The 24,366-nt window shown below is 33.5% G+C and overlaps 3 protein-coding genes across 3 annotated transcripts; 2 read left to right on the forward strand and 1 right to left on the reverse strand.

The window, feature by feature from the left end:
- Window positions 1–18,899: 18,899 nt before the first annotated feature.
- On the reverse strand, window positions 18,900–19,310 carry ONS95_005937 (uncharacterized protein; the record flags this gene model as incomplete). The annotated part of the gene is made up of 1 exon (XM_058499371.1): window positions 18,900–19,310. The coding sequence occupies one exon, from the start codon at window positions 19,308–19,310 to the stop codon at window positions 18,900–18,902; it is 411 nt and encodes a 136-aa protein (XP_058350415.1).
- Window positions 19,311–19,891: 581 nt separating this feature from the next.
- ONS95_005938 (uncharacterized protein) lies at window positions 19,892–20,608 on the forward strand. The gene has a single exon (XM_058499372.1). The coding sequence runs from the start codon at window positions 20,207–20,209 to the stop codon at window positions 20,594–20,596; it is 390 nt and encodes a 129-aa protein (XP_058350416.1). The 5' UTR covers window positions 19,892–20,206; the 3' UTR covers window positions 20,597–20,608.
- A 116-nt stretch (window positions 20,609–20,724) lies between these two features.
- ONS95_005939 (uncharacterized protein) lies at window positions 20,725–21,349 on the forward strand (the record flags this gene model as incomplete). The annotated part of the gene is made up of 2 exons (XM_058499373.1): window positions 20,725–20,938; window positions 21,123–21,349. The coding sequence occupies 2 exons, from the start codon at window positions 20,725–20,727 to the stop codon at window positions 21,347–21,349; spliced, it is 441 nt and encodes a 146-aa protein (XP_058350417.1).
- Between the last annotated feature and the right edge of the window lie 3,017 nt (window positions 21,350–24,366).

A 24,366-nucleotide genomic window follows, 5' to 3' on the forward strand; every position in this document is an offset into this window, starting at 1 on the left:
AAGATACTTTAATAACATTAATATAGCTACTATTAACTTAAAGCTCTTAGACTTTAAAGAGACACTTAGAATCTACGCTATAGACTTTATTAACGTTCCTTATGTACTCTTAAAGAGTACCTTAGTTAATAACTATAGCGCTTAACACTTAGTTAATCATAAGAATAAGCTAGTTTTAGGTTCTTTTAAGAGATTAACTGATAACAACTATATAAAAGCTAAAATATAACGAATTCTAGTAGTTAGTAAAAAGAAGTAAGTGTTTAAAAACTCCTTAACTAAGCTAAATAGTCCGAATACTTAAGACTTATCACTTAATAACGTCACTATAATCCGTGATTTTTATATTAATATTATCTTAAAGGCGTTACTAAAAGACACTAGGCTATAATACTTTAGGAAAGATACTACTTTATAGTACAGAGAGGTTTAAATAAGTATAGTTATTAAATAGCTAATTTAAAAGTTTAACTTGACTTTCTTTAAATATAAGCCTTTTAGATACTCTCGTTACTCTTATAACCTAGTGACTTTAATATATATGTCTATTATAATATACCTAACTTTAAGTCGTAGCTTAAATAGGTAAGATTTTTAATTATTAAGTCAATTACTTAAAGAGCGTTTTATAACTCTATAACTATAACACTTACACACTAGCTATTTAAGAGAAAGTGATTTATAAACGTTACTTAAAGTAAAAAGAGGCGTATAATTCGATAAAGTATTAAGAATCTAGTATAAAGACTACGCTATTATATACGCTAAAAACGTTATATTAAGATAAAAGTTAAAGAATAAAGCAGTTAAGCTATTTTACTAAATCCTCTAAGACTTATTTAACTTTAACGTAAGTTATAATAACACTTACTAGCTATTTGTTATTAAAGATAAGTATAGTAAGAAGCTTTTTAGTTATATATTATTAAGTAAGTTAGCTAGCTACGTTATACTAATCTTAGAGAACTTTAAGTATTAGACTAAGTATTAATATAGACTATTAGTCTATATTATTCGGCACGATAATAATACCTTAGTTATAGCTATTTAAGGTATATTAAGATATAAGAAATAGATTACAAGAGAAGAGATAAAGGTAGAGAATCTCCTGCTATATATTAAGGAACTTATAAATAGTACTAAACGCGTAAAATAAGAGATTATTAATAAATCTATTAAGATACGCGTTTAAGTGAACTTGCTAGAGAAGCTTTACTTAAAGGTATATTATATAGTAATCTACCTTTATAATATAAGTCCTCTTATACGCTAAAAAATAAGGAGTCTTAATTAAGTACTTTAAGAATAGTTTTAAAACTACTTTTAATAGTATAATCTACTAATATTAAAGAAGCTCTTAACTGACTTAAGACTTAACTAAAGTAGAGTATACATGTATAAAGCGTGTATATATTTAGTTACAATTAACAGAGAAGTTAAAAAGAATTATAAAGGCTTTAAAGTCAGCTTTAAAGTATATATTAAATACTTAGTTAGTTATATTACTTTTAACTTATATAAGATCTAAGTGCCTTAGTTATGTTATATAGTAATTACACGTAATATCTGGTTTAATAAGATAATGTTTTATTCCTTTAAAAAAGAGAGAAAAGTCGGCTAACTTACCTTTACTTTAAAAAAGCTTATTAAAGACTTGAAAGAAAATATTATTACTTTAGACGTAAAGTATAGTATTAGTAATATTACTAATATAGTTATAGTAAAATATATAGTTAAACTAAATAAAGCTATAGTTAAAGCTAATATTAGTGTTAAGACTACTATACTAGTTACTAAAAAGATACTAGAACTAATAAATATTACTTTAACAGAGCTTTTATAAAGCTTAAAAGTAATACTAAAAGTATAAAAGCTAATAAAGGTCGACTTATCAGAGCTCCCTTAAACTTTTAAATTAGCTCTTTATAAAAGTCAGACCTTAAGGGTAGAAAGTAATAATATAGTCTTTTATAACAACAACTTTACTAATAGTAGTAAAGATCTAACTCTTTACAAGAGGTTAAGTTAAAGCGCTTTAAGAGATACTAAAGCTACAAAGACTAATTATCTCTTACTTTAATATTAAAGAAACGTTATAAGTAGTAATAATACTAGTTTAAGTATTAAGAAGGCACGTTAATAAATATACTTTTAAGTCGTATTACTTAGCTAATAGCTATAAGACTTTAAGTAATAAGTTATTAAACTTTTAAAAGCTTCTCTTAAAGCGACAAAGACTGAGTTTTTATAAGCAGCTAAAAATAACTACTAATAACAGTAAGTAATAAAGTGTAATCAAATCTAAGCAACTTAAGAAGCTTAAAGAGAACGTAAAAAGCTTACTATATATAGCTATTACTTTATAATATGATAGGGTAGTGAGGTTCTAGGTCGGAAGATAGTTAGCTTATTCTATAAAGTTATATAGATAAGCGCGATAGTACGTAATAAATATATCATCTTCTCTCTCTTACTCTTACTACTTATTTAGTTAGTAGTTCTCTATATCCCTACTTACTATATACTTTAATAGTATTACCCTACCTCTTTATATTAGTAACTTATATAAGGAACTAGAAGTAAAGCAAAGGAACAGTTAGGATATAGCTAAGCTAGTAGTAAAGGTAGGAGTTAGAATTTTATTACTTAGTAACTCAGTTATAGTAATAAATAGATACGTAAGAAATAGCTAGAAAAAAGGGGCTTAAGGAGCCCTTATTTAGCGGATAGGATATTAGGAAATAGCGGAATATAAGTAGAGAGAGCTAAGGAGGTATAGAAGGGAAAGTTGTCGCGATAGGCTTAGAAGACGAGGTTACTATAGTAATAAAGAAAGTTTATATAAGGAAAATAAGTAGGGAATAGATAAACATGAAAAGAAAGTAAGTCTAATATAAAAAAGGGGCCTGAAATAAGGCGAAAAAGGGATATAAGGAAAAAGGGTTAGAGAGGTCGGAGTAGTTAAGGGGGCTAAGTCTAGAGGTTATAAGGAGTATAATCGCTACGCTCCTACTAGTAACTCTAGCACTTTTAACTCTAGTAATATCAGGTATACTATACCTTATAAGTAGGTACTAAAGGTTTAAATCGTTTACTAAATTCCCTAATATAACTGTATTTCTAAGAGATCCTAAGAACTAAAGAATACTAGGTATAGAGGAAAGCGACATAGTAGAATATATTTAAGTCCGGGAGGAAAGCTATTAAGAATTAAGGACTACGAATTCTAGGATAGTAGAAGTTAGGTATATTTCAGTTATACTAGCCCCGGGTATACTAAGCGCGCTATACTTTAAGGGAGCTAATATTATAGAGTTCTTAGAATAGTATACTAATTAGTGCGACAACGCTTAATTAAAGGATACGAACTGAATTAAACAGCTTCCCTGATATTATAATCTTACTATTAGTTAGTATATTAAGATACTACTAGAGTAGATAAGTAAGAATTAGGAAGAGCTAGTAGTCTCTCTTTTAAAGGAGTATAAGGATTAAGATACTTTTTAACAGATAAACTCCCGATTGTTCCTTAAGGCTCTAAAGTTAAAACCGCGAACTATAGAAAGCGATATAAAGTAGTTTATTTGATAATTCACTGTAATATTAGCTACCCTAGTAAAAAAGGGCTAGTTAGAAAATTATACTTAGGGAGTATAGTTCTTAAATAAGCTACTAGGGGACGTTTATAAGAAGGTAATATATAAGAACAAGGTTAATATTAATAAGCCGGGTATAATTAAGTTTAATAACTTAGTTAAGATAGCTACTGAGATTTATATATCTAATAAGATAGTCCGGGAGTTTTCCAATAGTCGCGCGAAATAAGAGAGCCTTAGTGAATTAGTAGATTCGCTTAGCTAAGTACTTATTACTCCTAAGGTAAAGGGTTAGCTAGTTCCCCTTATTATTAGCCTAAAGACTATATCCGTAGAAGTAGTAGAGGAGATAACCTAGGTATTTAATACGCTAGTACTAGCTATAAGAGTATCGCAGGCTCTATAGGTACTTAGGGGAAGATCGGGATTTAACTCGCTTAGCAGGGGAAATCAGTTAGGAGCTTACTTAGTAAGACCCGGTAGTCGAGTTAATCTGTCTAGACTACTGTAAGGGGCTTACTTAGGCTAACCCTAGCGTCCGAATAACTCACTAATTAGAGTATATATAGCAGGTACTTATAGGAATCGCTAGAACTAATATTTTTACTATTTAGAAAATAAGTATTTCTATAGGGACTACCTAGACTTCCTAATAGATATAGAAAAGGGGTTCGTGTATAACTATTAGGGCTAGATATATTATAAACGCACAGGTAGCGGGGGGCAGTTAGTTAGGTAGCGCAGGGGGGTCCTAGTAATAGAAGATATATAAGCTAGTTAGAAAGGAACCTTAATATAAGGAACTAGTAAGGGATAAGCTAAGGGGAGCAGTTTAATAGTGTAGCTAACGTAAGTACTATAGTACCCTATAAATAAGGCTAAACCTGCGAAAGTAATAGTAGTAAGAGTAATAACTTAAGACAAGTCGGATATTAAAGAAGATAAGAGGGACTAGGAAGCTATAGGAATATCAGGAGCTAGAAGTAAAAAACCGAAGAGCGGAAAAGGTGATAAATAAGTAAACCCTAGGAAAGTATTAAAGGGCGAGTTAAGAAGGAAAAGGACTTAGCAGCTTTAAAAGTTCTATAACTTAGAAAGTAGAAGCAGAAGGATCTGATTAAAGGGGTATTAAAGGAGGAAGTATAATAAGGAGAGATTATTAAAGAAATAAAGATAGATAAGAAATAGATTAAGAAGTTAAAGAAAGTTAGTCCCAGAGTTACTAGGAAGGTAGAATAGTACCTAGATATCCTAAAGCAGGGGACATAGCCTCTAGAGCTATTAAATAAAGTCCTAGATAATAAACTGAAGGGTATTACTAGTAGGGAAGTACTTATATACTCCGAGCTCTTATAGAAACTACTTTTTAAAAATATAGCTATAATAAAGTTACCTCGGACCTCCGAGAGAGGAGTTAGAAGTAATTAGACTGACCTAGTATTAATAAAATCAGCGGGGGTAAAGGAGATATTAGAGGACTCCCAAGTCTTAGTAATTAGGAGCCTGAAAGTCAGAGTCTGACTAGGCTCTCTAACTATAATAGCGCTTATTAATTACGGATCAGAGGCTAATCTAATAACTTCTATAATTGCCTTAAAAGTCGGGCTCCTTATTTAACCTGACTTTAATCTTAGAATAATAGGCTACTTAAGAAAGCAGGAGAAGTTTAAGGGGTTATATAAGAGAGTTACTATAGAGATCGGAAGTATCTTAATAGCAGGGAGTTTTTTTACTTTAGTATAAGCGGAGAATAATATAATCCTAGGATAACTCTTTATTATAGCGAGTCTCTTATTGTTTTCTTATAGCAGAGGTTATTAGTTTACTATAGTTATAAATAATAACTGAACTAAGTAGGTTATAATAAAGGTCGCGGATTTAATAGGATCTTATATTAAATCGGATATTTTCCCGGAAAACACTTAGCTAGAGCTGTAATAGTAGGTAGTTCTAGTGATAGATCTACTAAGGGGAGAAGCGAGTTAACTAGTGTATTTAACTTACCTAGCGGGGGAAAGGTAAAAGTATTTTTAGCTATAGTATTTACTAAGCTTAATAAGGAAGGGGATAAGGATATAATTCTTTTAAGAGGTACGGATTTAGTTACGCTTTTATAAGTAAAAAGGGTTTTTCCTACTATTAGAGTTTAGGGTACTTATAAGAAGAAAGCTAATAAGGTTATTCTAATTTAAGAGGGAATTTCAGATAAGTCAAAGCTAAGGGGAAAGCTAAACTAAAAGTAGAAGCGATTAGAATAAGAGAGAGTTAGGAGGCCTGTTGAACTACCTTATAAATTCGATAAGTAGATAACCCTAAAGTTCTTAGAGTTACTATACGGGATAAGGTTAACATTAGAAAGAATAAAGGGAATAATAATTAGAGAAGGATTATAGCTATAAGAATATAAGCTTTTAAAGGAAATACTATATAAGTATAAAGCTATAATAATATTTAACTTCTCCGAATATAAAAGGATATATAAAGATATCTACCTACTATAGGAAATTCGCACGGTTCCGTATAAAGCCTAGTAAGCGCCTAGATTCCCGGTACTAAAATATCTATATAAACATATTAAGGATATACTTATAGAGAGGCTTAAGGCTAGTACCTTAGAATATAGCTATAGACTATATAGGAATTAGTAGTTTTTAGTCAAGAAAAAGAGTAGAGTATATTAGATAGTAGATACTATAATAAAGTATAATATAGTAATAATTCAGGACGCTAACTTACCGCTTAATATCAAGGAAATATTAGAAGATTTTATAAGGTATATAATTACCTCTCTAATAGACTTCTTTTCCGGGTATAATTAGGTCACCTTATACCTAAATAGCAGAGACCTAACTACGTTCTAAACACTACTTAGTCTCCTTCGCTATACTACCTTAGTTCAAGGGGCAACTAACTTTATTATATAATTTTATAAGGTTAGAAAAGTAATTCTAAAGGACTATAAGCCTAAGAGAGCTAAGATATTTATTAATAATATTCCTATCCTAGGCCCTTACTTAAAGTATAATAATAAGGAGGTTAAGCCTAGTATTCGGAGATATATCTTAGAATACTTTATTAATATAGATATAGTCCTAGCTGATGTAAAGAGAGCGGGGGCTATAATTAGCTTTAAATTATAGTTCAGGGTTAATAGCCTGAAGTTAGTAAGTTATATATATACTACGGAAGGCAGGTCACTAGATAATAAAAAAGTAATAAAGATACTTAACTAGCGGGAATACCGAAATACGACTAAAGTTAAGGCATTTCTTAGGGTCTATAGCTACTACTATATTTAGATTATTAACTACACTAGAAAAGCCGAGCTACTATACCTTTTACTCTGAAAGGGGGCGAAATAGAAATTTAGAGATATTAAAAGGTTTATAATAAATACGCTAAAGTTAGCTCTAATAATAGCCCTAGCGCTAGTAAGGCTAGATATCTCTAAAAGAAGTAGCGAAGTGATTCTAGTAGTAGATATAAGCTTATAAGGATAGGAGATAGTTTTAATATAGCTAAATTATAACCTTAAGTATTATCCTATTAGGTATAATAGCGGAGTATAGATAACTGCAGAAAGAAACTATAATACTACTAAAAGGGAGTATCATAGGGTTTTAAAAGCGTTAAAGAAAGTTCACAGGGTCCTAATTAGCTACTACTTTATCCTAGAAACGGATACTATAGTTTTAGTTATATAGCTTAATTAAAGGGCGTCGGACTTACCTAGGGCTCTAGTTATAAGATAGATTACTTAGATACGCCTTTTTAATTTCAAAGTACGCTATATACTGGGAATAAAACATATAGTAGCAGATAAGTTATCCAGGCGACTAGCTACCTAGAAGGAGTTAGATACTAAGGCTCTAGAAGAGGATATTAATAACTTTATAGATATTTAGTTTAGTCGAGTTAAAGTTAGTATCTGGACTAAGAGAGCGGCACTTTACTTATAAGAGGTATAGAGTTTAGATTCTAAGCTTATCACGAAGTATTTTCTTATACTAAAGCAACTAAGTAGAGTTAACCCTAAGGACTTCAGGGGATTTAAGTAGTAAGCCTTGAATTACGCGGTTTAGGATAAAGTTCTATATTACTATACTAATAAGGGTCTTCTAATAAGAAGGGTTATAGATAGTAAAAGAGAGCGGCAAACGATCCTTAAATCCTTTCATAAGGATATAAGCTATAAAGAATAAGAAAGTACTTACTAGAAAGTTATAGAAAAGTATTTCTAGGACTTATTATACCCGGACGTGAAAGCTTATATAGTAACGTGCGAAGCTTATTAACTTCAGGACTTCACTAGGATAGAGGAAGCGCTTTATCCTATATAAACTAGCGCTCTATAAGCTAAAGTAAGAATAGATATAGTATATTTACTACTAAAGCGAGGAAAGTACTACTTAGTTATAGTATAAGATAATCTATCTAGATAAGTTAAAGCTAGAGCCTTAGTAAATATAACTTTAGTAGCTATTATAGACTTCCTCTAGGAAGATATAATATATTACTATAGAATCTTTAGAAAGCTAGTTATAAATAAAGGGCCGGAAAATAAGAAGTAGATAAAAGAGCTCGCTCGGAAATATAAGATCCGAAGAGTAGTAGTATTAGCTTATTATACCCTAGCGAACGGAATAGTAGAGCGGGGTTATAAACCTATTATAAACGCCTTAGTGAAGATAACAGATAAGGAGATAAGCGATTAAGTTAAAAATCTGCACACGGTACTTTTAGTAGACTACTATATAGTAAAAGAAATAACTAAGTATATACTATTTTAGATATAGTATAAGTCAGAGATAGTTCTACTAGTTGAAATAGGAGTCCCTACTTAAAGGGTTATAGATTAGGAGAATACTTAGATAAAGGCAGAGACCTTAGCTCTCTATATAAAGCAGATTTAGATTAGAGATAAAGATTTAGAGAAGATAACTATAAAGTAGTATAAGATATAAGTAATAAGTAAGGATAGGTTTAATACTAGTAAGCGGATTTATTAGGCGGAAATTAAAGTTAGTAATATTATTCTATTATATAATATTAAATAGGAAGTTAATATATCTTTTAAACTAAAGCTTAGCTACTAATAGCTTAGCTTATATAAGATTAATATAGCTATCGCGGAGAAAGGAATATATATACTCTCGGAACTTTATAGTACTCGACTTAGTAGTATATTTTCAGGGAATTAACTTAAGGTCTTTTGTAAAAGGGACTTTATCTAAGAACTAGTTAAAGTTAGTAAGGGATTTGATAATTCCGAACCTGAAGATCTAAGTAAGGGAAAGGGCGTAATAGCTAGTAATATAAAGAGCGACTCAGGAAGTAATATCCTAAGTATTATACTAGTAATAAGAGGGTAAGCCGGAGTAGAGAGAGACCTCTAAGAACTAGAGGAAAGGCAGGCGGTAATTCTGGAAAGTAGGCGTATAGCTATTATAATTAAGCCGCTAGGCTACGGGATAATTTAACTTACCTGGTAAAGGAAATAAGGTAATAGGAGTTCCTAAGAGGGCTAGGAATTTTAGATAAGAGATATAAGTCGTATTTACTTATTAAGTAAAAGAACAGGTGAAGTTAAATATTATTAAATCTTATTTATTAACTACCTATAATAACGTTAGAGTCGAACTAAGAGAAGAGGAAATAAGTAGTATCATAAGTAATACTTAGAGCAGTTATTATACAAAGAAATCAAAGAAAATAATCGCCCTAAATACTAATTATATAACTAAATAAATCTATACAGATAATAAATATAGTAGTAGAGAGGACCTATTAGACTAAGGGGGTAGTATCCTTAGCTATTTCATTATTATTAGTATCTATTTCTTTACTACCCTTACTATTACTATTATTATTAGTACTATAGCTAGCTAGGAGAGGAAAGTACTTACTTATAGTAGCTAGGTAAGCTAAGGAAGAACTACTTAGTACGCCGCGCTTAGTAAGAACAGCCTTAGTAATAATTCAACGAATATATCCTTTAAAGTAAGTTATATAATAATATTTACTATTAATATCTTAAGCGAGAGCGCTATTAATATAACTAATATACTTAAGATTAAAGTATATCTAATAAGTAATAAGGTAAGACTAAGTATTAGCAGGGTTAGAAGTACTCTTATTATAAGAGTATTACTAGAAATACTTATTAAGGAGTAACTTAATCTTAGGAGAATAGCTAGCGATAAAAGTAGAGGTAATTATAATAGCCTTATAATAAGGGCGAGCTTAGCGTAATCTAGTAGCAGTTCCGGAAGTAGTCTTAGGAGCTTAACACTTAGTAGATCTCTTCTTCTTCTTTTTCTCGGAATAATCACTATTATCCTTATCCTTAATATTATTAATATTAGCGCGAACCTTAGTATCTTTATCGCTATTAATAGCCTTCTCTAGAGAGAGAGTAGTCTTAGAAGATTAAGTGACTTAGAATAAGATTTTCTTAGAGGTTATAGGAGTAGAGGCAGTAGTAATAGATATAAGCTTATATTTAATAGTAGAGGTATTACTTTTATTAGAATTATCCTAATCTAAGGCGTTATTCACGTACTTATTAGTATCCTTTAACTTCTTCGTAAGAAGGGTCTCCTTCTTAGTAAGCTTATCCTTCTTAATAGTATTCTTAATACAGATAGTACTAGGGGTAGAAAGGTCTTTAGAAGACGAGCTAGGAGTCTTTATAAGTAAGTTAGTTAAAAGCTTAGACTTAATATACTTCCGTAATTCTTTCTTCTTATAGTTATTAAGAGAGTTACTACTACTAAATAAGTACTTATTACGCTACTACTTATAACTATTATACTCCTTTATAAAGATAAAAGTTAGGTCCGAAGTATCTATATTAGATCCTATAGTAATACTACTATAGAGAAGTACGTTATTAAACTCTATAATAAGGTTATCTAGACTAAGGAAAGTATAACCTATAGACTTTCAACTAAAATATATATAAAGATATAAGAGAAAATCGATTCTTTACTTATTAGATACTTCTATCTTAGTAAGGACTTACTTATTAAAAGCAAGGACTAGGAGGCTAATCATATAGTCCGATAAATATATAGTCCTATTAGCTCGGATAGCTACTATAACATCCTAGATATAAACTATACTAAGGGTTAAGCTATATAAAGAATACTCTAAGATATACTAGGCGAAGATAGTCTTTAGAAGTAATACTATAGTAATAAAAGCGATAGAGGTACAAGTTAAAAGTATAGAAAGTATAAGGAAAGTAATAGAGTATAAGGATAGTAATAATAGCGTAGGGGAGGGAGGTAGCTATAGAAAAATAGTTATTAAAGGAAAAAGGAAAATTTAAAAAAATAGGAGCGCGGGAGGGTTTTTATATTAAGTGAATAGTAGCAGCGAGGCTATAGAAAAGGTGAATTTAGTAGGAAGAAGCGTAGGATAGTGAATAAAAAGGTGAATTTTAAAAGGGAAAAGTGAAAAGGGCAGAGAAGTTACTAGTTATTTATTATATATTAGTTACTAGTAAGTAGTGTAACAATATAATTAGAGGAATAGTAGGCTACGAGCTACTAAGTAAGGTATAAGAGCTTTTAGGGGAGATTTAAGGCGCTAGGGATTTTTTCTAATTTGAAACTTTTAACTTTCTTTAAAAAAAATAATAACTTCTCTACGTTTCGCGCTATAATAACTAAATCACTATATAGATATAATAGTTCACTATAGATAACAAGGGAGATATAAGTATAGGCCTAGTTAAAGTGCCTATAGAAAATAGATTACTAGCTTTTACTAATTTTAATAAGGTAGTTATATACTTAAACGGGATCCTACTACAAAACTAGTATAATACCTAGTTAAGGGTCCTAGAGACTATAATAGTATACTATAATAGGGCTAGGGAACTTATTAAGTAAGTATATAAGTATATAGAAAAGTCGGGAGTATTCCGGATCTATATATTAGAGAATAAGTTTCACTAGTCTTAGATAGAAGTTCAAGTTATAATTATTAATAACACGAAGAAGAGAAATAAATAAAGTAAAGCTTACGAGAGTATAGTAAAGAACTAGATAGACCCGGAAGTACTAGTCTAGCTAGCGACTAAGTTAGGGGAATTCGTAGGTTACTACTAATAAGCCTCTATAAAGATATCTATTAAGGAAGCTAGATTATAAGTTAACTTAGAAGTCTAGAAACAAGTCTCGAGACTACTCTATTAAGAGATATCTAAGGTAAAGGAAGTTATTATAATAGATATAACTTATATAATAAGCGCGAAAGTAAGAGAAGAGAAGGCGAGGAAGTTATTAGGAGGGGAATAAAGGAGTATTAGAATATAGGTTAGTATAAGAGGCTTTATAGAAGAAGGGGTATTTATAAAGGAATTAGAAGATATACCTGCGGCTATAAGTAAGGAAGAAGGGAGCCCTAGTAACATTAATAATTTAGCCCGCTTAGTAAGGGAAATTATTATAAGCGCTATAGCGGCCCTAGCTCCTTAACCGCGTTAGTCCCGGCGCTAGGAGAAAATAAGTGAGGCTATAAAAGAGTTTAAGTTTATATATAGGGAAGAGGCTAAGATTAATAAGGAAAAGGTTAACTTAGTTAAGAAGAAACTAGAGAAATAGGAAAAGTAGGAGGTTAATAAGGAGAGCGGAGATAAGCAGAAGTATAGCTATAGGAAGGACGTAACTACTAGCTAGAAAACTATAATAGGAGGAAAGAAAGTTCTACTGATTATAGTAATAATAAAGCTCCTAAGTAAGATACTAGGATTTCAGCGAGTTTACTATAGTTACTTGCGATTAATAGCAGGGCGTATAAGTCTTTATATAAAGCAGCTCCCGGAAAATTTAGCTATTAAGAGACTACGTATTATATATAATAGGAGGTTAGAAATCAGAAAGCTAAAGATAGACCCGGAGACTTATATTTAGTTTTATATAGCTAATCGCCCTCCCTGCTTATCGGATAAGCTTAGACTTTATAAATTTCATAAGAAGAAAGGGCTTAAATCATTCGATTATAATTAGAAGCTGATTCTAGATAGCTAAGATCCGACGATCTTACTATAGTAAGAAGAGAATAGATAAGTTATTCGCTTCCTCTTTAAATAGTAATTTAGTTCCTCTCTTAGAAAGTAAATCTATAATAAATTAGATATATACTAGTACTACTTACAAGAGATTAATAGGCGTAAGAATATCAGATAGCTATAGAATATATTTTTTTTAATAACCTAGTAGCTTATACGCTAAGACCCCGCTTACTATATATTATATACAGCTCTTCGTCCTAATAAGAAGTAGAGATTAGTTAGTTACCTTTACTATACTAAATATACTATATTAGGAGATAGAACTTTTTTCTGTTATATTAATTTAAATATTAATAATATACTTACTACTAATCGAGGGGCTATTATAATTTAAGGTAGTGTCTCGCTAGATCAGGAGGATAAGGATAATTGTACTTTCTACTATCCGGGGATATAATATAAGCTAGGCGAGTAATAGGCGTGTATTTATAAGTAAGAATAGGATACTAACTACTACGTTCACCGAATTATAGACTAAACGTTTACTTAAGAGGATATAAAGGTCCTAGGAGTGGATTAAATTAGGACTCCTTACAGCTCTAGAGATATATAGATTACGCTACTAAAGATCCTATATAAGTTAACTAGGCCCGCGATAAAAGTTTATCGGACTATCTTACTATAGTTTATTATAATTCAGGATAATAAGGAAACCTTAGAGGTTATAGAAAGGGGAACTTAAAGAGATTTAGCTAACTCCTATTAAGATTTTATTATACCCTTAGCTACCCTATTAAGCCTTATAAATCAGTATAGAGCTATTCCCTTTTAGTTCACTACTATAGTTAAGCTTTCCGGGTTAGGTGCTTTATCTGATACTCTAGTTATATGATAATAATAGAGTTCGCTAGTAGTAATAGCTTAGAGAAATATTCTATTAGGAGGGGATTAAGTAGTAGCTTATAGCTTTATTAATAGGTAGAGAGCTAAGGCACTAGTTGTAGCTATAAAGGCTTTTAAGATAGTAAGGAGGGTAGAGAAGAAGGCGTTTAGAGAGAAGTCTTTTTACTACTTAAAGAAGGTATCAGAAGCTATAAGCGTTCTAATAAGAGAAGTAGAGGCTAACGCTAACTAGCTAAGTAAGGAAGTAATAGAGATCATATTAAAGGAGGGCTTATTATTTATAAAGGAGGCCGAGGAGTACTTAGTAGCAGGTATAGGCGATATAATAGAGGTAGATAGTTAAGAGGAGTGTTTATGTGTTTCTTTTATTTATATAATATATCAGGGGATATAGTTAAGGGGCAACTGCTTAGTTAGGGGGGGACATATATAGTAAGGTAGTGAGGTTCTAAGTCGGAAGATAGTTAGACTATTCTATAAGGTTATATAGATAGGCGCGATAGCATGTAACAAATATATCATCTTCTCTCTTCTACTCTTACTACTTGTTTAGTTAGTAGTTCTCTATATCCCTACTTACTATATACTTTAATAGCACTACCCCACCTCTTTATAATAGTAGTAACTTTAAGATAAGATAGCTACTTACGCCTTTAAAAGTTTATTATAACCTTTTATAGTAAGACTCTAATATAAGCTAATAGTTATAATACTATTATACTTTACATAGTAGTTTTAAGCGTTATATTAGATATTTAAGTAAAAGTAAGAGCCTTTAACTTATAAAACTAATATTAAAAGAAGCTCTTAAAGCTACTTAAGAACTAAAGAAAGCTAAAGAGTTACTTATATAACAAGTAGTTTAAGGCTAACGTAAAAAGGAAGATATTAAACTTAAAAGCTCGAGACTATTAAAGACTGATTTCTAAGGAAAACACAGTTACCTTACTGATTCCTTTAAAGTAAGTGTTTACTTATAAGGTAGATTTTATAAGATAGCTTAAGTGTTATAAGTCTTAGATTATAGTATAAGGTAATATATAAGACGACTTTACGATATTCTTAACTTATGTAGTTACACTTGTAATAAGGTTGTTTTAAGTTATAATAGCACTAGCGGCTTAATTTGACTTAAAAGTAAAGCAGTTTGACGTAATTAATACCTTTATTAATATAAAAAGAGATAAGAGAAGTGCTTTAATCTTGTGTTTCTCTCTGAAAGGCTAAAAAAGACTAAAAATAATAGTGGAAATTAACTAAACGCTTTATAGATTAAAAGACTTACTTACACTTTAGTATAGCGACTTTATAAAGACACTTAGTAAGCTAGACTTATCTCTACTTGCAAAAGAGTTATATATCTTTATAAACTAGTATAAGACTATCTTTATAGTGTTTTATATTAATAATATTTAAGTCTTATATTATATTAGACACGCTAAAGAAGGCTAGATAATTATAGACAAACTATATAAGGCGTATAAGCTAATAGTCTTAAGAGACATGGAATAGTTCTTAAGAGTATAAGTAATATAAAATAAAGAAAAGAAGATAGTGTCTCTTTTATATAATATCTATATTAAAAAGATAGCTCAGAAGTTTGATATAATAGATAAGAAGTGCCTTAACACGCTTCTTTTATACTATAAGCTAGTTAAGAACTTTAGTATAGTAACTTTTAAGTAAATTAAAGAGTATTAAAAGAAGGTTAGGTTAGTGTTATATATAACTATTATACTTTAGCTAGACGTCACTTTTATAACCTCTTAACTGTTATACTTCCTTACTAACTTAAACGCGCTATACTTAAAGGCAGTTAATTAAACTATACGATATCTGTTTAGCCTAAGATTTCTAGCTATTATTTATAGTTAAAAAAACAAAGAGACACACTTTTTTATTACCTTAAACGTGTCTTTTATAGATAACGCTGAATCGCGTTATTCTTCTTAAAGATTCCTGATTATACTATTTAAAGGAGTTATTATTTAGAAAGCCTCTTAATAAGATACTATTATTACTTTAACGACTAAAGTAAAGCTTCTTAGTATAAAACAGACTACTAAAGAGGTAATAGCGCTTTAAAGGTTCTTTAAAAAGCTAAAGCTTAATATAAGAGCTCTATGAAATATATTCTACGATAATAAACAGACGATTTAACTAATAGTTAAAGAGAACTAGTAAATCTTAATAAAGCTTTAATACGTTAATATATAGAATATATAGTTATAATAGAAGTATAAAAAGGGGAGTTTTTAAGTAACGTATCTCTTAATAAACGATATGCTAGCTAATAGCTTAACTAAAAACTTACTAAAATAAAAGTTTAAAGTATTTATTACTCTTTTAAACCTTTAAGACTTTTAAGCTAATATCAAAAAGCTCGCTTAAGCTATATAATCTATATAGACACTTTCTTTTATTACGTTTCTTTTACTTTATATTTACAGTTCTTAAACGTTATTAAAGAGAAGAAAAAAAGTAAAATTATAAGACTTAATCTTAAGCTGCTACTTTAAGGTTGTAAAGCCACGCTAAAATAATATAAAGAGTAAGAGACTTAATCTTAAGCTATAACTTTTAAGTTATAAAGCTACACTAATACGCTAGCCTAAACTATAATAATAAAAAGGTAACGTTTTTAAGTTACTACTTAAAGGTTATAAAGCCTATACTACTAATTAAAAAGAGAGGAGAAAATTAATTAACTACTAAATAACGCTAGCTATAATATCAACCTTTACTAAAGTAAAGGCACGTAAGGCTAAACGCGCTATAAAGGCGACGATAGTAGCTCTTATAAAGCTAGAGCTTATTCTTATAACGCTAAAAACAAAGTAAAAGAAAAGAATAGCAGTCTCTTTATAAAAAGTAAAGGTAAAAGTAAAAGTAGTAGTTAATATTAATAGTTAGATAATATCTAAAATCTATAAGACTACTATTATAACTTATAGATAGTAGTATAGATTTTATCCTTATCTTTATCTTTGTCTTTCTCGACTTTTAAGGCTTTTTAAATAGTAACCTAACAGACTGTAAAAGCTTATATATATTATAAAGTCAGCCTTACTTAACACTTTAATATTAATACTTTAATACTTTATTGTTTTAACACTATAATATAAGGAAACACTTATATATATGCCTTTTAAAAGGGCCTAGGCTACTAAGTAGCCGGCAAAGAGTTTAACAGTGTAAATAAGAGCGGCGATATAACCTGATTTATTGTTTTTATAATAATAAAAACAACGTAAAGCTATCTTTTCATTGTAATAAGGGTTGCTTAACACACCCTGTAAACTACTGTAAATACAGTAACTGTAAAGTATAGCACAGATAGCCTTTACTATAATAAGATAGTAGGTAAAAGTTAGTACTAATATTAATAGTAGTGATAGTAATAGTAATAATAGTGAAGTAATAGTAGTAAGGGAGCTGTAGTAGTTACAGGCTTATTTTACAAGTATTAGCGTAGTTTTAATAATTCTTTATAATGTTAACTATATTAAAATCTTTAAATTAATAACTTATAGTCTTTTTCTTTACTATATAAATAATAGTAAGGTTAAAAGTATATAAGGTACAAGTAGTATAAAAGCTTTTAACTATATTTACTAATATTATGTTAAAGTTATTATTTAAGAAAAAAACGTTTAAAAAGACTTACCTAGTTTATATATTTAAAGCTACCAAGCGCTTAAGACTTAATACTATTAGTTAATATTAACTCTTATTATAATTTAAGTAGTATTATCTACACTATTTATATCGCTTTGTTTACTATTATAAAACTAAGTGAAAAAGTATATTATATACTTAACACACTTAAGGCACTCTTTAAGGCGCTTTAGCTAACTAAAGGCTACTTATGTAACTAAAACTCTTAAAGCTTCCTTTTATAAGAGAGCTTTAGAATACCTTAATAAATCAAGACTTTCACACTATATAAAGCTCCTTCCTACAGTACACGATAATACTATTCTATTAAAAGTTAGTATAAATACGCGGGATATTAATAAAATATACCTATACCTATTTTCCTATAGCTAGAGAGCTCTAGGAGGCTAGTGAGACACGTTATAAGATCACTTTTACTATTAATAAAGTAAAGGACTATAATAATAAGACTAATCTTCTCTCTCTTTAAACCCTATCTATTAAATATTATATATACTCTTAATTAAGTATTCTGAACCTCTATAATTAGCTGTAGTTTAAAATACTTAAATATTTAATTAATCTAAGAGGCTATAGTTAAGCTTAAAGCTAGTAACGCGTTAAGAACGTCTTAGTTTACAATCCGGAATATCCTTTTAAGGTTTTTTAACATAGCTTTCTATACTTTTACGTTATTTAAGATAACTTATTTAAGAAACGCGTTCTTAAACTCCTTTTATCGGAATAGGATTTATAAGTAAGGATTACTATTTACGTAGCTTAAGGGTTATATAGGTTAAGCTGAAGCCTTTATTCGCTATATATCTCCTTTAGCGTTCAGGTAGTGTATTTATAATAGGTGTTTCTTTATATTCTTAAGGCTATTACTATTAAAGACGTATTCTTTATATTGAGAAAACTGCTAGTTATAGTGACTTGATATTATTAGTATAGATAGCCTCTTAACGATCTTACTTATAGCGTTTATAAGCCTAAAATTAAGGCTTTTTAATATCTGTGAGATTAATAAGATTATATCTAAGCTCTTAGACTTAGGAACGCTTTAGTTTCTTTGTTATAAGACTTAAGCTCTTCTTATAAGGTAATTTCTTTATATTAACCTCTTGATTATTATATAAAAGCTGACTATAGACATAGAGAGAGTAATCAGATAGTAGATTAAGGCGTTAAAGTTAAAAAGAGTTATAGAACTTATTATATATCACTGCAGGTCCTTAATAGGTATCACGGAGTGTTTTAAGAGGCTTTAGTGCGAGAGAAGATATTATACAGGAATTACTTATTATACAGCTAAAAATACTAGTTTTAGAGAGTGCAGATAGTGCTATAAAGCCTTAAGAGGCAGTATCGTTAACTATAATAAGTGAGGTTCGTTAAGATATAATGTTAAAGCTGATTTCAATAGAATTAAAGAGATATTATAAGAGTTCAATATTTATAATACAGATTATTATTATCTTACTGCTCTTTACCGCCTAATTTTAGCCTATTAGAGGTAGTTTTCCCGCTCCGGGACCTTAAATATCGCTAAGTTAAGTATTAAAAGAACACTAAAACCCTTACTAAAATAACTCTAAAATCACTAATAGAAGTACCTCTAGCTTATAAGCCGCTAATCAGCTGAGAATATAGACGCTGATTAGCTTAGAAAAAAACGCTAGCTGACTGACTTATAAGTTTAAGCCAGCTGATTAGCTAGCTTATAAGCCGGCTGACTTATTGGGACCTCTGTCCCTCTCCATCTCCACCAACCTATCATTCGTCGGGAAAATAAAAACGAATTCATACCACGCAACCTGTGCACCCAATACTAACGCAGCACCAAACCACGTCCACCTGGCGTCGATATCCTCGTCGGGATGTGCATAAAGCAGATAGGTAAGCAGAGCCAGGGAAGCTCCCTGGATCCGGCTACTGCCTTGCATGTATTTTGCTCCAAGAGTGATAAGTTGGTGGAATTGACGGAGCATGTTCATAGATGAATCGCTGTTTTCAATAATTGGGATGCTGAATATGTACATGCCATGTGCGGCACCTGCTAGAGCGGCGAGGTAAATGGTGTTGAATGTCGCAAAGACTTTCAGGAATGTTGGGTTGAAAAGAATATCCATAATGGTCCTAACTAATGTGCTATGGATTCGTGTTGATATAATTTACTTTCTTCTAGGAGAGTTGTAGGCATGATTGGGGCTTTTGATGAGGAGGGGCAAGGGGTTTATTTACTATGAGGATCCCGTCTCGCCAAGACTCGCTTCGAAGTGACTATATCTGGGCATGGTTAGCTCAGAGATCATCTCTGTCATCGTCATCGACAGAGCTAACAATACCATAGTCGATTGGATGACAAGACGACGTAAGGGATTTCAGGGTTCTTTCCAGCCTCTGACAGACTTGACCGTAGGCATCGTCTCTAGCTAACTGTTTAGTATTCCGAGCTTTGTACGTACTCCAAAAATCGTTCACGAATCTTGACATACATCAATGACAATTTTGAATCTCCGATGAGTGAACAGTTGATGTTGTCGCAAATGCGATCATAAGAATTTATAAAATAGTTCAAGTCCACCGTCAACATTTCCATTTACAAAATGAATTTTGTCCTGTCAAACTCTGCCAAAATGCCTACTTACGCAGTTCTAGGCTCAACAGGCAGCGTGGGACAATCACTCCTCGACGTTATCCTCCAATCGCCCACCAACAAAATCCACGCGTACTGCCGCTCCTTTCAAAAATTCAAGAAGCTCTCCCCTTCAATCGCATCCAACAAACAAGTCGAGATTTTCGAAGGTTCCCTCCAAGACACTTCACTCTTAGCGAATTGTCTCAAGGGAGCCGACGCCGCTTTCCTGGCCGTAGCAGAAGTAAAAAAAACAAACCAGGCTGTTCCATCGCACAAGAAACCTCTCATGCAGTCGTATCGGCATTATCACTCCTCAGGAAACAAAATGCCGATGAGAAACTTCCGAAGCTAGTCGTCCTGTCTTCAGCTTCTCTAGACCACGGGCTCATGTCCAGCACTCCAGGTATCATCCTCAACATCCTCTACCGCGCCAACTCATACATCTACGACGACTTACGCGTCGCGGAGAAGTTCCTCCTATCAAAGGAAAACGAATCGCTCGTCAGAGCGACATTCGTTAGACCGGGAGCTCTGGCACATGATGCTCAGAAAGGACATTATTTGAGCTTAGAGAAGGCAGAGATGCCTTTGTCGTTTTTGGATCTTGCGGCGGGGATGTTGGAAGTTGCTGAGGATGAGAAGGGGAGGTGGATTGGAAAGGGAGTTGCTGTCAGTCCGACGGCAAAGGATGTACCGTTTCCATGGGAAGCGCCATTGTTTCTGTTTACGGGGTTGCTATTTCATTTCTTGCCGTGGACGTTTAGGTATTTAGGTTGATTTTAATTCCGAATGTTGAATTGGTCGTGAACTGGTCTTATATTTCTGAGCGGTGTCTAAGTACTTGAGCTTATTTTCATTTGGATGATCAACACCAGACGATATTGAAATTCTTAAATCGTATTCAGATGCAAGTCATGATTCAACAGCACTACAATGAGATGAGCGATCTGTTGATTCCAACAACAGATGACACTATGGATGACAAGTACATCACCACGTATTCATCGACCCGGACGCTCCTCCTCATCACTTGTCGAGGAATTCAAAACAGTGCGTACTTGAACTTCACAAAGCTTTATCTTGATAGATTGGAAGATGTTTCAAAGTTCATTCCACCAGGTAATCCATTCCGTTGTCATCTCCTCTTTCCCAACCTGTTCCGATTTCGTCCTATCGCACCCTCGCCCTTTCCGAAATCATCGGAAGTGGCATACAAATGCCCTCATTCTCTTCAATGCCCTTCTTTACGACCAAATACTCACAGTCTCACACAATGGCCAAAGATAAGCCTAACATAACCCAGCTGCAGCAATCAACCGTGCCTCGGTGCCACAACCAAGAAGTTGGGAGCCAACGAATACCTCCCACCATGCATTCTACACGCAAGCAACCGTGATGGTACCTCCGTCGGCCTCAGCATCGACAGGAAGCAAGGCGACCCGAGGCGGCATCGTACAGAACGCTTGGTACACGGAAACAAGGAAGCGACCTGACGTGAGGTGCTTGCATGATCGACTTTGTGCTCTGTGAGTTTCGACTCCTCGCTTACAACAGTTCGCTTCAACCACTCACAGTCGAAGGCCTGTAACGATGTTCGTGAAAGCTGTGTGTGTCGACAGACCCGCTTCGTGTATATGCAGATGCAACCGCTCTTGTAGGACGATGATCCATGGATATGTCTGCATATATGTATGATATGTGACGTACTACCACCTCCTACGCAAGCTTGCAGATGCGCGGTTGGATCACGAGGTTACTCTCGGAGAGGTAACGGGACGGAGGCATGAGACCTCGTTTCGGTCTATCGATTTACAAGGAATCAAGGGTACTGCGCAAGTCTGGGTCTTTGGTCGGGTGAACACACGTTGCTCTCTAAAAGCTTCACTTCCCGCTTCTCATCGGTTGGTTCCCCGTCTCCTCACTCACCGAAAAGCTACCCCGACTGCCAGGAAGCAAGCAAGGTATTCAAGCCTCATTGCACTTCTCTCCTATCAACACCACCTCCTCGCTTGCGAGAGCGACTCCTCGTTCAATACCCAAGCAAATGGTACAACCTCAATCTCATGCTGTGTAACAGTGTAGTCATTGCAGTACATATTTCCGGGTTATCGGGTAGAAACATGAGTGAGCTCCCAGCATACGCGGGGCCCAGAAGTCCACTCACGAGGGAGGATGCGAACGGGTATGTTGGTCGATCGGGAAACGGGAAGCCAACGAGATCGAGATCAGGATTGTGTGTTGGTTGGGATTGTAAGATGTGAGATGTGACTGATCGTTTAGTCTAGGACGATTGGATATCTGGCGTGCAAGATGCGTGGAGATGAGACCTGGGGTTGCACCAGTAGGATTGATATGCTTGGCTGTTTGGCTTGGGTGTGGGAGGACGGAGAATTATCGTAGATACGGGTATCGCAGATTGAGCTGGTGATGTGGAAGTAAGGGGGATGAACGTGTTCGTGGTGGCTTTGGGCAGAACTGGGAGTTAAGCGAAGGCAAGTCAGGGAGGAATTTAGGTTGGTGAACTGCAGCTTGATGTAAGTGTGATCGAGTTGATGAGATCTGACTAGTAAGGTAGGGCAGATAGGAGCTGAGTATTTGCTTTTTTCTTCGTCATGTTTGAGGCTAAAGCTAACCGCAGATGAGATACGTGACTAGATCGTCACTTGACGATAACTAACGGTGCACTCGCAGATTCGACCCGATCCGTGCAGCCCTCATTGGTTCCTAAAGAAGTTAAGAGCTCCGATTCCATGAACTAAATCATAAAGCAATGTACTGGCCCCCCGCGCTTCTCCCTACTTACACTAAACGACACCACTCAAGTCTGGCACGTGGAATTAAACTCAACTTTACCCAATCAAGAAAGCATATATACGGAATAACAAAACCTAGCAACTCGTTCTCACACCCGGAAAAGAGACAAGTCACATTCCGCTATCGAGATCCGATCTCACTTGTCCTTCTCCATCTGAGACATGTTCGCGTGTTCGTATGTGCTCGGTACCCACTACCTTCAGCGTTGGATCTCTTCGTCCATCATTTCTAGGAAAAGTAAATCATGTCTCAGTCACTAGAAGAGATGAGAAAGAAAATCACGAGGCAGATACACTAGGAAAAACCTCCGGAATCCGGGTTTTCGACATGTCTGAGACTCATCACATTTTCTTCTTCCACTTCTCGTAAGCGAGTTTACCAGAGTACATTCCCTCCCTCAACTGTCTTTCCTAGTACCGAGACTTCATGAGACGAGACGAGACGAGACGAGACAGGAAGATAAGGATGCCTTCGAGACTATTCGAGGCCTTAAAGTCAAGGCGAGACAGTTCACTGTTCCTAGCGCATCTCCTTACTACCTCTCTGATGGGATTCAGACAGTTAGCTTTCTCTGAGAATGTAATTAAACATGAGGCAAGACATCAACAGCATCTTATCTCAATCTGCATCTCATTCCGAGACAAGACAAGACAAGACAAGACAAGACAAGACAAGACAAGACAAGACAAGACAAGACAAGACAAGACACACGTGCTATTCATTCCACACCCCACGGATCAACAGCCCCAAATCGCCACTTGGTCTGATACACACGATCTTGCATATTTGCACTTCTCTAACTCCCAGCCTTTGTATCTAGTGCCCATTTGGGGCATATTGGCACGTATTTTGTACGACTTTGACTAACCGTTTCATACTTCCACATATGCTTCTTCAGACCTGGTAACCGGTACAGAGAAAACGCCGCCTTTACTTTTTGAGGTAATCAGACCGCGATGCTGACCTGACATAGGGTGGTCGTGGGGCTCAATGATCAAGTATCAAAGTTATCAATACACGTCTCTCCTCCGACTCTCCGAGATATTCTAGAGAAGAAATATCCGAAGTTGGAACAATACTCTATCAAGCAATCACTGATATACTAATACGATATTTGTTCTCACCAAAGCTCCTAGTTTCAAATCAGTATCCAGCCACTCCTGTCCTTGCACTTCTTGAAATCCAATAACCCCATCCCATCCCATCCCACCCCGACTCCACATCTCCCTATCTCCCTAGCTTCTTTTTCTCCTCCTCACTTGGCACTTTCTATCTTCCTTTCTTTTTCTTGCTGCCAGATGTTGCCACATGCAATGCAATGCTACGCAATGCAATGCGATACGCCTACTCCCTCCCTCCTTTCAATCCTTTCATACTTCCTTCTTTCCTTCTTTCCTTCTAGACCAGCTTCCTTACATCGCATACAAGCTTCCATTTCCATTTCCATTTCTGTCTCACTACTCATCATCATCATCATCATCCTCCTCAAGCCCAGCCAACCAGCCAGCCAGCCAGCCACGCAACCCACTTCGAAATAGTGACAAGAAGAAGGAAGGAAGGAAGGAAAGGATAGAAAGACAAGAGAGAGAAGGCATGCATGCATGCATGGATAATGTAGTGTATATATAGTATCTAGCTACCTAGCTAGCTAGCCACCCTACCCTACCCTTCATATTCATTTATCTATCCAGCTATCTATCTATCCGTCTCATATATTCAACTACCTACCTACC

The sequence above is a fragment of the Cadophora gregata genome (genome assembly GCF_030347475.1).
Source record: "Cadophora gregata isolate MNR1 chromosome Unknown scaffold_17, whole genome shotgun sequence".
Classification (NCBI taxonomy): Eukaryota; Fungi; Ascomycota; class Leotiomycetes; order Helotiales; family Ploettnerulaceae; genus Cadophora; species Cadophora gregata.